The 13,624-nt window shown below is 31.4% G+C and overlaps 1 protein-coding gene across 2 annotated transcripts; it reads left to right on the forward strand.

Moving 5' to 3' along the window:
• The first annotated feature begins 11,790 nt into the window (after nucleotides 1-11,790).
• Nucleotides 11,791-13,169, forward strand: LOC108577548 (breast cancer metastasis-suppressor 1-like protein). Of its 2 annotated transcripts, XM_017940728.1 has the most exons (3): nucleotides 11,791-11,870; nucleotides 12,273-12,494; nucleotides 12,573-13,169. In XM_017940728.1, the coding sequence occupies exons 2-3, from the start codon at nucleotides 12,277-12,279 to the stop codon at nucleotides 13,045-13,047; spliced, it is 693 nt and encodes a 230-aa protein (XP_017796217.1). In that variant the 5' UTR covers nucleotides 11,791-11,870; nucleotides 12,273-12,276; the 3' UTR covers nucleotides 13,048-13,169. The 2 variants fall into 2 exon arrangements, with proteins under 2 accessions (XP_017796217.1, XP_017796218.1); XM_017940729.1 differs by lacking the exon at nucleotides 11,791-11,870 and having other exon boundaries at nucleotides 12,262-12,494.
• Nucleotides 13,170-13,624: the final 455 nt, after the last annotated feature.

A 13,624-nucleotide genomic window follows, 5' to 3' on the forward strand; every position in this document is an offset into this window, starting at 1 on the left:
TTTGCATTGCATAAACGATATAGGACACCTTTCTACTTCTCAAGACAGATGGTATTTTTTATTAAATGAATTAGGATCAGTGGCCAACCCCTAGAGAAAAAAGTCACGAAATCGTTTCCTAATTAAAATTCATTTTTTCTTCTATACTTCTTTTATTTCTATACTATTTACGAATTAACGGTCACGTAATGTGGGAATATACCTAATTAATTTGATTAAATCTGCATGAAAAATATTTTTATACGTTCGTTATATATTTATACTCGGCTCCCTCCAAGATTAAATCCTGAGTACGCCACTGATTAGGATAACCATTGTTTCGGAATAAGGATGACAAGGTGATTAAATTCGACGAATAAAAGAAAAATGGTATACTTCAAATTTCAACAAAGACGTATTTATTTCTACTCGTCTATTTCAATGCGTAATTTAATTGAATAATATAAGAAGACGTTTAAACGTGACAAGTGTACCGGTGATTATGAAACTAGCCTAAGTCGTGTATCTTTCGTTTCGAGATACATATTTCAAAGTTTCCCTTTGGGTGTATTAAAAAATAGTTTTTTTAATCGTAACAAAATATTTCACAAAATTCTTGCTCTTGTAATATAAACTCTTTCCTGTGAAAAAGATCGACGCAACACGAAATAAGTGATAAATTCAATTTTTTTTTCACATTTTTCACTTAGACCGCTTTCATAATCACCGGCACAAGTCACGAAGGACGTTGAATTTCGAATCCTTCGCTCCTATTTTATACGAAAGTAAACAAATTAACGTTGCAAATGTGACATTTTCACGTTCGTTTATACGAAACGTCACCTACGAGATGAAAAAGCTTTAGCAGAGCGTGTACACGTACTCGATGTACAAGGTGTGCAGATTTTTTTTGCAGAAAAAGTGCGATTTGCGCTTTGTTATATCTGCCACGTCCATGTAGCTGTCGTTAATTCGTGTGTCACGAAGCGTTTCGAAGTCACCTCGTTGTAAGGGAGCAATATTGGAAAGTGCTACAGTGGCTAATAAAGAAATCGATAACCTGTATTTTCTCAAAGTACAGAATCCATTAAGCAGTTTACGAGCGTGAGAAAATCCAATGGCACATGTGTAAAAAAGAAGGGATTATTAATAAGATAATACATTTATTTCTCCACAATTATGACGATCAGTTAAACTTCGACGTCAGCTTGCCAAACTTCGACTCAGTTTCAAGAAACAAAAACAGTCAACCAAACGGATTGGAGACGAACTATTGCTTTGGCATTAATTCAATCTGATAGCTACGAGGGTCGTTCCAATAAGTAAAGAGCCAGAGAGCTCCAGTTCGAAAAATATCCAAACAAGAAGTACGATACTTTCAAAATCATAAACTGGCATCCCTATCGTCAATTTAAAACAGCTGTTTCACAAAAATTTCAGTATACGTACAAAAAGTTGAAAAATTAGGTTGAATGGTTCCACCACGTTCCTCTTATTTCTTTTTGTTTAACTCCCTTTTTGTGCAATCAAATTTGATAGCAAAGAAAAACTGAAAATCAATGTGCAAAACTGGCGGAAACAACAAGGCAAAGAATTCTTTGCTACTGGCATGAACAAGCCAGTAAAGTGATGGGAAAAGAGCAAAATTGTCCAGCGCAAGACGAAGCTGCGCCGAAGGCTTTTATGAAAAGTAGTGTTTCAATGGAAATTGCGTAATTACGACTGCTGTTTCTTTATTTAAACTTTATAATATGAAGTTAGTGTACTGTCCGACAAATCTAAAGTGAAGCCTCTGACGTCACACAGGGCCTAAAAGTGGGAGATGTAGGGGAACTGCGACGGCTCGCTGTTAGTAAGCCAATAGGGATAGAATAAAGCTATCGCACTTACTCTTCTATGAACAATAGATGACGATTGGGTCTCGTTCGAGCAGTCGATAATTGACCGGAATGATATTTTCAAGCGCTCGAAAAAAAATTAAGTTTACGTCGCGCAGACACCATAAACAGGTGAACAGATGCCTGCGCGACGCCAAACGACGTGCATCATGGTAAACTTTATTTTTCTATCCCATGTTCCCAAAATTTCTCTATTATTTCGATAAGCTTATTTTACAGGTTAAAATTCAAAGGTTAAAATTCGAGCAATTCAATGGTATTTTTTCAAAATTATTCTACGAGTGGGAACAGTGTGAAATTAGCAATTGAAACTTTAGCAGCGATTATTGCTATGTTTATTGCTAAAATGAGCCTATGGTTGAAATATTATCTTTAAACAAAGCCGAAATATTACGGTTAAAGTGACGACATGTCGTCTGATTTTGTCAAATTTTTCAAAATTTTAACATTAAATAGTGGCTGTTTGATGGCTTTTATTCGCTGTAAAAAGTGCCTGTCGGTCTGTGGTGGCACGCTATTTTTCATTGCAGCCAGAAATTTTTTAACTCCTTAAGCAATTATTTAATGCGCCGAAATCTACTTTTATTATTCAGGAATAGGAAAAAAATATTTACATTTTAGTTTTCTAACTGTTAAAAAAATATTAATACATTTCCTGAGGCTTCCTTTGCAATAACAATTTACTGTGTATGAGTCGCTTAGAAATTAACGTCTGCGCTATTAAATATGTCTTACGCGCCAACGTAGGTAAGAGGACAAGGCGACCAAATAATTTTTAGTTTTCCGTTCTTTTATCAGCGTGTTACATTATCGACAGGTGACGTAAATTCGTTTGTCTAAACCATTTACCTGCAACGCAACTTCCCCTCAAGGGCCTGCAATGTAAGACCCAAGAGTAGTGGGGATGACCTGAACCGCCTATTTTGCCTCCACTTTGCTAGGCTGTGACGTCAGAGGCTTCACTTTAGGTTTGTCGGACAGTATCTGGGAAAATGTTTTATTTTTATTTTATTTTCTCTATGCATAAAACTGAAAATTGGATTAAAAAGGAAGCTTTGCAAGATTGTTCTTATTACGAAATATTTTATTTAGGACTATTTTACACGACAAAACATACGTTTTTGTACATTTTACTTGCATTAAAGTGAAGGTGAAATCTCATTTTTCGACATTTTATGACATAGCTCTCTCTTGCCCTCAATTATAACAAGGAATAGTGTCGAAAAATAGGTAAATTGTGAAATTCGTTGAATAAACCATATTAAAACATCAGCCGTGTGTCTCTTTACTTACTGAACGACCCTCGTACGTTACTTATTTTAGGCAAGGCACTCTCTTCAAAACTCGATACGCAAGAAGCAAAGTAACGAATTTGTTCAGGAACGTAATTTTCGAAATGAATCGAAACAGGTTGTTATTCGTGTACGTTGGAAATGAATGGAAGCTCTTCGTATTTATAAAACATATTTCATTGCTTACAAATAGAACAACATTATATTATAAAAAAATACTGTTATACTTAGTTTTCTATCGTACAAGTAGAACGCAGAAAATAAAACCTCGTTTGTCGTAAAATTGCGATACTTGAAAAAATTTGATAACAGAACCGAGGTGTCGGCGAAATAAGTGTCAATGTTTTCCTGTTGTAAATTCTTTACCACGATACTATATGTACATAAATGGATTACATTCGTGCAAATAAAGAAAATGTACTTTTCTACATCCGTTGGACGCATTACCATTGTAGCGACGCTATTTTTATAGCGGTATAATCAAAAAGATGGAATATCGAGGATGCGTGTAGTCTTTGGCCGTCAAGAGACAATTATATAGATTTTTACTCGCGATTAAGAAAGAAAAATATGCGAACATTAGGGTGTATCCCTTTACGCAATGTCAATTTCCTAGGCGGTTCTTGAAACATGGAGCCCCTTTATTTCTGTATCTTCCTCGCCGTATTTATCTATCTCTAATTTCTCTCTGAGGTCAATTTATTTGTGTCGTTCGTCGTTGTCGTCGGGGATATCGAATCGCTATTCTTTAGAAAAAAAATTACAAGTTACCTACAGATAATTACAGATCGCGTAACACAAAATTTATCGACGTCTCAAAAAAAAAAAAAAAAGGAAAAGAAACTACGCATTCACAGGATCATGTTATTCAATTTCAATCGTATCAACAACACTTTACTATCTTCGCATGTAAATAATGAATAATCGATGAAAGCTTCGTTTCCACGTTTCAGTTTTAATCACGATCAATATTATAAACAGCAAACATTGCCGTGCAAATAATTACTGTTCGTAGAAATTCGTTCGTACTGAAATATTACAGCACCATTGATTGATCTGAGATAAATTTTATTTTGGTTAAAGTATAATTTTATTTTCGTTGAAATATCTTCCAAGTACAAGTACGCTTTGGTGAAACTATTAATGTAATAACAATTGGTACATATTTTTACGATATTTTCCAACAAATGCTGTTTCCTACGTTTTCATTGTAAGATAACAAACAAAATTTCAGATTGCTATTTTTAAACGCTATATTAGTAAATAACTGATAATACTGGTCTACAAAATTTTACTTTTTTTCTGTCACCTAAGGTTTAGTGTATGATTTTAGTAGTATTTTTTTAAGCTGAATTCGTATATGCGATCCGTTTGTTTCCATCACGCAGGATTTTTTTAGTTTAATATTTAATAACTCGTAGAATCCTGTATATTTAGAGGCAGTAGAACATTATCTAAAATGTGGTACTTGGTGATTTCCTGGAATATTTTGCTCGAGGAAATTAAACGATACCATTTGCCCTGGTATCGTTTTTCCATACACGAAATGTCCTGATAAAATCGGCACCCAGATTTTCATATAATAAAATTATTATTTTCTCTATATACAATAAAATTCTTTACTATTAGGATTTCATTCTTCTGAATAGACTAATTACTTTTTATGTTTGCTGCATTGGTGTTTCAGCTTTGCCTATTGACTCTTTGCCAGTTTATAAGCAGAGCAGAATACTGTGATTGGCAACCTTAAGTTTTAACCATATTTCCAGTTTCATCTCTGAGAAGAGAATAAATTTCAAAAAATCTCTAGACAATTAAAAAAAGCCATTAGTAGATCAGAAATGTCAAAGTGTGAATTGGAACTAGTATGATAAGCAACTCTAAGTGCCAGAAATAATCAGTTTGCTGAAATAGAAATTTAATTCGGCAATAAACTTAATATTAACATAGAAACAGAGATTAAATAGTAAGCACAAATTAAATTCACCCTATGTATTTATACCATTACTGATAAAATAACTGTGAATTTAGTTATTATTAAACAATACAAAGCATTATTACACAAAAACAATGAGCGATGGAAAAAATCTGATTGCAGATTCTAATTCAGCCTCGAAAAATATATGAGAATCAGTGTAAATATTCTTTGTGACAAAAATCATGTTGACCAGTGTAATCTGTCGTTGTAATAAACCATACCATTCTTTACTCTTTTGGTCCTCTTCGTTTTATTTGATACTTATACAGGGTGTCCCGTAAAGAGTGTAACACCCGGAAATGGGGTATTGCTGGGGTGATTCTGAACAACTTTTTCCTTGACCAAAATGCAGTTTTAAGCTTCGTTTTTGAATTATTAACGAAAAACACTGGCCAATCAGAACGCGCGTAGAGCTCGCGCTCAGGGACGGAGAACAGAGGCTCACCCGCGCGCGATCGAACAAATGCGTACGCGTTAAAAACGACCTTCGCTATTTTCTTCACGATTCCGACTAATTGAATTTTTTCAAAAATTTATACAAATGTCAGAATGACGGTAAAAACCATTTCTCTAAGCCTTATAAAAACAGCAATGCAAAGTCAAATTTTTTTGACAGCGATCGAGAACCGAGAAGTCACACGTACGCATTTGTTCGATCGCGCGCGGATGAGCCTCTGTTCTTCGCCCCTGAGCGCGGGCTCTACGCGCGCTGTAATTGGCAGGTGTTTTTCGTTAATAACTCGAAAACGAAGCTTCAAACTGGATTTTGGAAAAGGAAAAAATTGTTCAGAATCACCCCAGCAACCCCCCATTTCCGGGTGTTACACTCTTTATGGGACACCCTGTATATGATATTCTAATAAAAATTCTTTCTGATTAACGTAACATATGCAAAATAAAAGTGGATAGGCTTTATCCATCAACATATTAGGTCATCCCATAAGTTCTTGTCGAATTTTATAAATTAAATCGATATTTTCAAATGAACCTTTAAATTTGAAAAAAAAAAAAAACGCCTTTTCATTCCACAATTTTTTCCTATTTTTTTATTTTTTTTTTAAACCATTATGTCGTCGCTGTAGAATTTCCTTGGATTTTCGTTAAAATATTTTTCACTTTCAACACGAACTTATGGGACGACCTGATATAAGCAATAGTATGTACAAATAAGTCAGACAGGCCTACTTAAGCATTATAAATGCAACTGCGACGATGCAATACGGACGACAGTGTATGTACACATCTGCCCTTGCAACATGATTCACTGTAAGGCGTTCTAAAGTAGTTCCTCGAACAACGAGAAGAAGAAAACGACAAGTACTTTGCCTCAGAGAGAAAATACGTGTTCAATAATAGGGAAGAAAAATGAATATGAAACGTGGCTTACACATTATACACGATCGTCCAGCTTAGAAACTGCGAACCAATTGCATTGGTGTATACGTAACGATAATTGGCATTCTACAGTGTGCTATATGAGCCGCTCAGAAAGTCAAAGTGGCCAATCCCGTCGAATTAAATTTGTTACATTTTTTTCCTTTTTTATTTAAGAACAATTAAGCACTAAGCACGTGCTTTGCTACTGAAATTAACAAGAATATGAAAAAGTGGAGTTGATCTCAATTTTGGCTCCTGAGTGGTTCATCTCAGAATGAAAGAAAGTCACTGTTGGAAATTGACGTTTGGTGAGAACTTTTCTTATTTTTAATATAAATATTTCGTATCTCTATAAGATTTACCAAGTTGGACCTAGTCGAATTAAAAAGAATTTCTAACGGTGAATTCACGATCGTGTACGATGTGAGCACATTCTTCTAAACCAAAAGTATGATCGATTGACAAGCTAAATATGAAAACAGCGCCTTCGCAGTTCGATAAAATTTAGTTGACAAGATATTATTTCGAACGTTCGTTCAATACAGCAATTGAGCATAATGAATTATGGTTGAATGAAAAAGAGATTCTATAGAAAGTGAAAAAGTACGAAATAAAAAAATGTTTTAATTATCTTTTAATTTTATACCTGATCTTTGGAGACGATCAAGTGAAATAATTAATAAAGAATCGTGTACGATACATTGACCAGAATTTTGTGCAAAATTTGCAAAAATGAACATTGTCCAGTTGAAGTAAGTTTAGAATAATGTACGACATTTGTTCCGGCAACGAAAATTTTAATTACTTTACCGTTAACTATTGTCGTTTCTTCTTTTTTTTTTATTCTTTCATCGTGACTGATATTTTTCCCGTTTCTTCGCTTACCGATGTCTGTACATAAACACTTGTCTGAAGAAAAATTACGTTGCTGGAATAAATAAATTCGACAGGGTTATTTGGAAATTATTTTTGTAAGTAGCGCACACACCGAAGAAATTCGGAATTTTCGTTCGAAATATTTCACTCTGACGAACCACGATGGCGTTGTGGTAAGTGTTGCATGAAATGAGTATCAAGAAAATTTGTATGAAATTGTTGTTACACGGGATGATGGTGGATTCTTTTTTATTTTTCAAAGGAAAAAAAATCCGCTGCGACGTGAAAAATTGCACACGGCACATTAGATGTGTATGGTAAGGAATTATTTGCTCGACTTATGAAAAAACTGGCAATTTCCACAAACACACGCATCTTTTCTTCTTGAAGCAAATAGCTGTCTCGTAAATCACCGTGAAAAACCAACTTTTATACGTTAAAATACGACTTCGTATCGTGAAAGTAAAATTATATGTAAAAAAAAAAAAAAAACAAGAAATCAAGTGCCTACATCATTTCTAATTCACCTTTATTTTTTTGAGACTTGCAAAATTCAATTGTTCACAAGTTACGTTCCTCTCGATTTCCTCCTTATTCTCGATCGCAGTAATTTTTCGTCCTGCAAATTCTATGGAGTAAAGGAATTCTTACCGTAACCGTCTCGTGTGCGATAAATCTCAACCATAAAGGGAGAAGAAAAAAAAAAAGAATTTCATATGATGAGAACAAAATGCACAAAACGAGCTGTACCTTTCTTTCGCGCAGAAAGAGACCCATGTAATCGAAAATTTTCACGGAACACAAAAAAGCACACGAGAAATATATGTATACTGTATACATTAATTCCTAGTATACTTTACAGTTATGCGAATGTTGCATTATCTGTCTGTTTGTTCTATGCAGGTCCAAATATATTATTGTATCTGCACACAGGTTTCTGGGTCAAGAACCTACAACACTAACAAGGTAAGATCTTCAAAGTGTTTCTGTCGCCACTAAAAACAGTGCTTCAAGTACGACTTTTTTTTGTGGTGCTAACATTCGCCGGAAATTCGAGGTACTTGTTAATTATTCGAGAACTGTGTCCAACTCTTTCAAAATCTACCTAACCTTCGATATTTTATAATTTCACGTTTTTACAATTTTATCTGTGAAACTTATTAAAGGAAACAATTTTCATTTCTTAAGAAACCTTCAATTTTTTTTTTTTTTATAAAAACATGTATGCCGTTTATTAATTATTCGACATTTAATGCATGTGAATAATAACGTAATGAGACTAGATTTGCTATTTAACTGACAATGAGTCTATCTTAGATATGTATCTTAACCTCATTTATTTCTGCGATAGAAAGTATTTTTCTTCTCAATTTTTATTTATAAAGCTATTTAGAAGGTAAAATATTTAGTAAATTTAATGATCGAATGAAAACCAATTGTCGAAATATAAGAGACATCTCGACATTTTACTAAGTTGTTCATTTTTGTTTGAGTGGCGGTTATTTCGAACATTTGCTGTGAAAGAAGGTAACAGTCAGCTAAATGAAATTCTTACAATTTAGAAATAAATGATTTTGAGAACCTTTTTTATTAAACATTTTTTATTTATTTTAATACGTACGATTGTTCTTGAAGTTTCGTTGAACCTTCTTTAAACATTATTACGTACGTTTAAATGCACGATCCTTAGTTACTTTTGTACTGATTAAATACTTTATTGCAAGCAATTGTATACTTATGAGCATTCTTTCTAAATACATTCACTATAATTCTTGCTAAACGTTTTGAAATAAAATATTCTCGCATAAAGATATAAAGAATTCAATAAAATTCAGTTTGCCTTAAGATCGTATTTCTATAATAAAATTCAATTTATTTGCAAAATTTAAAAATTTTGTGTTATTGAAAAATGAAATAAAAGAAATAAAGCATATACATAAATTAATAAATACATAATTTCCTTTATAAATCCAAATGTCAATATGTACCCATACAAATTCATATAAATTTAAACAATCTGTAATAGATTCGACAAATGTAATGATATTCTTAACTTTCATACATTTTTAAAGATTTTTGTAACTTATTTTCATTATAAATAATATTTACTGATTTAACATTAATAATAAAAAAGATACTTAATAAACAAAAACTTAAATAAACTTAATACTAAATAAACAAAACTATGTCATTTTTCGGAAATTGGAACAAATGTTATGATCACTTCATTTTTTTTTATTTACAGTAGAGCCCCCTATAACGCGAGAAATATCATACAAATTAAGTTCCACCGACATCGCTTTTTGAATAAAATTTAATTAACCCAAAATTACATATTCAGAATTTGTGTTCTTTTTTTTCTTTTTTTGATCGCGTTATACGGAGGCAGTAGCAATTTTTTTATCGCATTTTGATCGCGTTATACGGGGTCCTACTATACATATAGGAAACATTTTAGGTATTTACATACATATATTGTGGGCGATACGACAGAAAACTCTTCTAATGGAGCCCTGCTGCCGACCTGTCGTGACACAACACATGGTTTTTAATGGACTAGGCACTTGGTCATTCCAACCGTTCCGCACTTGTCTCCTTAAAATTATTGCACCTACCCAAAGACCGAGGAAGACGTCCTCGAGTCAGTCTGATATAAACGTTCATAGCGAAAACACTTTTGTGCCACCTTTTGCCTTCCCATTCCATACTCCACAATATTTACATTTAAAACAATTATATGTCAAATTTTTACTGTTAGAAAATAACTAACATAATTTTGAATAAAAATGAAGTTGTAATAAAATAAAATTCTGCATAATATAGTAAATTACTTAATGAAATATACTAATTATTACTATCATAAATATGTCATAATAGAAATTTATCTATCTATCTTAACAATAGCCTTTCCATTGAACTGTCATTTATTACTTACATACGTGGAACTGTCATTTATTATATTATAACATACACGGTGCAAATAAATACAAAATTAACTCAATAATTTTTCACATTATCTGTTGTGTAGCACAAAATTTTTCGCGTAGGTAGAGAGTAAGCAGAAAAATTTGAAAAATAAAAGAACAATAAAGAACTACCAATATTTTTCATTCAAGAATTAGTCTCTGAACAACTTGATAAACAAAATTGATTTACAATAGCAAAAAACTGTTTTTAAGTCACAAAATAATTGATACACACAATGAATTCCACGAAAAATGAAAACTTTTGAAAATGAAACTTTTTGTTTCATGGATTCGTTATAACATACTACAATGCTCATCTAAATTCTCAATCATTTACAGCAATTAGCTCCCAAAAGAAAGAAATGTTTCAATAATATGTTAGAAATTTTGGATATGAAAAATTTAATTGCTTCTTATTGGACAAATTCAAAATCATATAAAGGAATTAGAAACATTGCATATAAAAGTTATAAAACTACATAAATAATTTTAAAAGATACAAACATAAAGGAAGAATTCAAAACAAAACATATATTAGAAAACAATTCATTATTATCCCTCAATATGCTTCATATCATGCAAAGTTAAAAAAGACCTTAAAATAAGTGCATTGAAAATTAATGCCATTCTTTAGAATTTCTTTCAAAAAAACCCTTTATATTAAAAGTTTGAAAGGTATTACCAAATAACATGTAACGATTGTATGGCCAGAAAGTATACACATACATATGCATACATAACTGTGAGAAAATAGGCATTTTCATATTTATCATGACATCACTCCAAAGTATAAATCAAAGATTTACAGCAATAGTTATCATAGTAAAGACATCCTCTAATTACCACGTCTCACAGTCCTACTGATTATAAGATTAGTCCAAAATACAATCAACCTACAAAAATAAATTGATGGAAAAATGTAAAATATTAAAGGGACTTGAAGAATTTATTAAATAAAAAGTATAATTCACAAAACATTAAATTTTATGAAATATTTAATAAATTTTGACATAAATTAATATAAAAAATCGTTATACTTTTCGAATGGTTGAAAATCAAAATTGATTTGCTTTACAATTCTAATGTAATGTCTAACCATATTTTAATAAAAATTAATGAAAATTCTTTTATTTTTTTATTGCTTATTTCAATTAACTCTTTGCCTGCGCTAATAATTTTCTAATTTGTTTAATTGCTATTCATACATAAATATAACTGTCATTAAAAACAACAATGTAAATTATAAGTAAATATAATAATAAACTGCGATTGAAAATCTTACATAGTTTCGAAGTTCTATAGTTATCGTACCCTACATTTAATTTAAGATAAGACACAATCTTTCGCGAACTCCACTGCGCATACTCGAGTACTCCGCATGTTTAGGTGATCAGATACAAATGGTTGATTTCGCTTGGAAGGAGACAAGTACATACCATTCTTTTTTCACGACCTTAAGTATTTTGTGACGTCACTTTAAAAAAAAGTATACAATTATATTACAGTGAGTATATCTTTAATATACCATAAATAATAATATAATTATTTGTCAAAGATTTTGGATAATATACTTTAGAGTAAAAATAAAGTAGAGTTTCCCAAATTTCTGATTGTAGAAAATGCCAATATTATTAAAATACATTTTTCTCTTATCGTGACATTAAGAGCAGTTTTTTAATGCTAGTATATAGTTTTCAATTTATTTCCATTATTACTAAAATGAAACGACAGTATTGTAAACAATGCGTTTGAGGTTATGTTATTATAATATACATTTGTACAGTGGAAATAATTTTGGTGTAAAAATTTTCATCGAAATTAAACCTGTTTTGAAAATTTTTATACGTTTTTTAATATATAACTAAGTTTTAACTTATATAATGTTATAAGTGAACTTAACATCCAGACAGATGCCAAGCGTTAAGGATGAATCTGAGCCAGAAGGAGAAGAAATGTCTCATGACAGTAATGAAAGCAATCAAAGCTCTGCATCATGTGACAGTAGTGCAGAACATACCGACAGCGATGACTCCTCAGAAATGGATGAAGATGAATGTGAAAGGAGACGCAATGAATGTATGGAAAATTTAGTAGACTTAGAACGGCAATTCACTCTTCTGAAAGAACAGTGAGTAAATCCTTTTATCAAATAAAATTTCTAAAAATATACTTAGTCACTGAATATGATTTCAAAACCAAATTTCAGGCTTTATCGTGAAAGAATTATTCAAGTAGATACAAAATTAGGAGAAGTTCGTGTTGGAAAATCTGAAGAATATTTAGTACCATTAGAACGTTTAAAAGAAAATATGAAAACAAAAACAGAAGTAGCTGGAATACTAAAGCAATATAGATTACAAAATATACAAAATAAATTCCTAGCAGAAGAACAAGCTGCATTGCAAAATTTTGAAAGTGAAAAAGAATTAATCTGGGATTGCATTCATAATGATTTGCAAGAGAAAATTCGTAGACTAGAGGAGGATAAAAATAACGTTGATATTCATGCAGATTTATGGTTAAATTCGAATGGGAGAAGACGCAGAAATCACACTGAAAGAAGAAGAGCTGTTTCTGTTGCTGGACCCTACATTGTTTATATGCTTAATGATGCAGATATTCTTGAGGATTGGGCGTTGATAAAGAAAAGTCTAAGCAGTCGAAAAACTGAAATAATGTAATACTATATGCAGATATAGATTAATTTTTAAAATACAACTTCAATGATGCTAATGTATCGCCCTTTTATAAGTGTAAAATTTCTAAAAGATATTAGAGCGATCATTACCTTCATTTTATAACATTGGCGCTTTCCTTCTATTTATAATGCATATATAGGGTGCCTTTCTGTAAAAACAATTTGATCTCCACAAAACTACTTTAGTTGATAAATAAACTTGACTTATGGAGAAACTCCATAACAAAATGTTTATGCCTTTAAGAAAACAATTCTTGAACTGATAAGTATTAATTACTTGTGAATACAGTTATTATAACTTTATTAATGTAATAATACTTAATTACAAAAACTTAGTACTAAGTGTAAAAAATTATTAATGTAATTAATCTAAAATTAATTTCACTAGATTTATTTATAATGGATTTTGTACAGTATGTCTCATAATAGATATAAGCATAGCTTTTTATTTTACAATTTTTAAAATTCATCAATCCAAAATTTATTTGTGAAACTACTATTGAAAAAACAATTTAACTTCTGCTGATGTTATATTGTTACATCTGTACAAATTGTATTTT

Source organism: Habropoda laboriosa, unplaced genomic scaffold (genome assembly GCF_001263275.1).
Source record: "Habropoda laboriosa isolate 0110345459 unplaced genomic scaffold, ASM126327v1 scaffold853, whole genome shotgun sequence".
Lineage (NCBI taxonomy): Eukaryota > Metazoa > Arthropoda > Insecta > Hymenoptera > Apidae > Habropoda > Habropoda laboriosa.

Bases quoted from the DNA above. Each gene is read 5' to 3' on its own strand.
- LOC108577548 (XM_017940728.1), top strand. From the start codon at position 12,277: ATGCCAAGCGTTAAGGATGAATCTGAGCCAGAAGGAGAAGAAATGTCT. The intron at 12,495-12,572 runs GTGAGTAAATCC...ACCAAATTTCAG, and splicing joins TTCACTCTTCTGAAAGAACA to GCTTTATCGTGAAAGAATTA.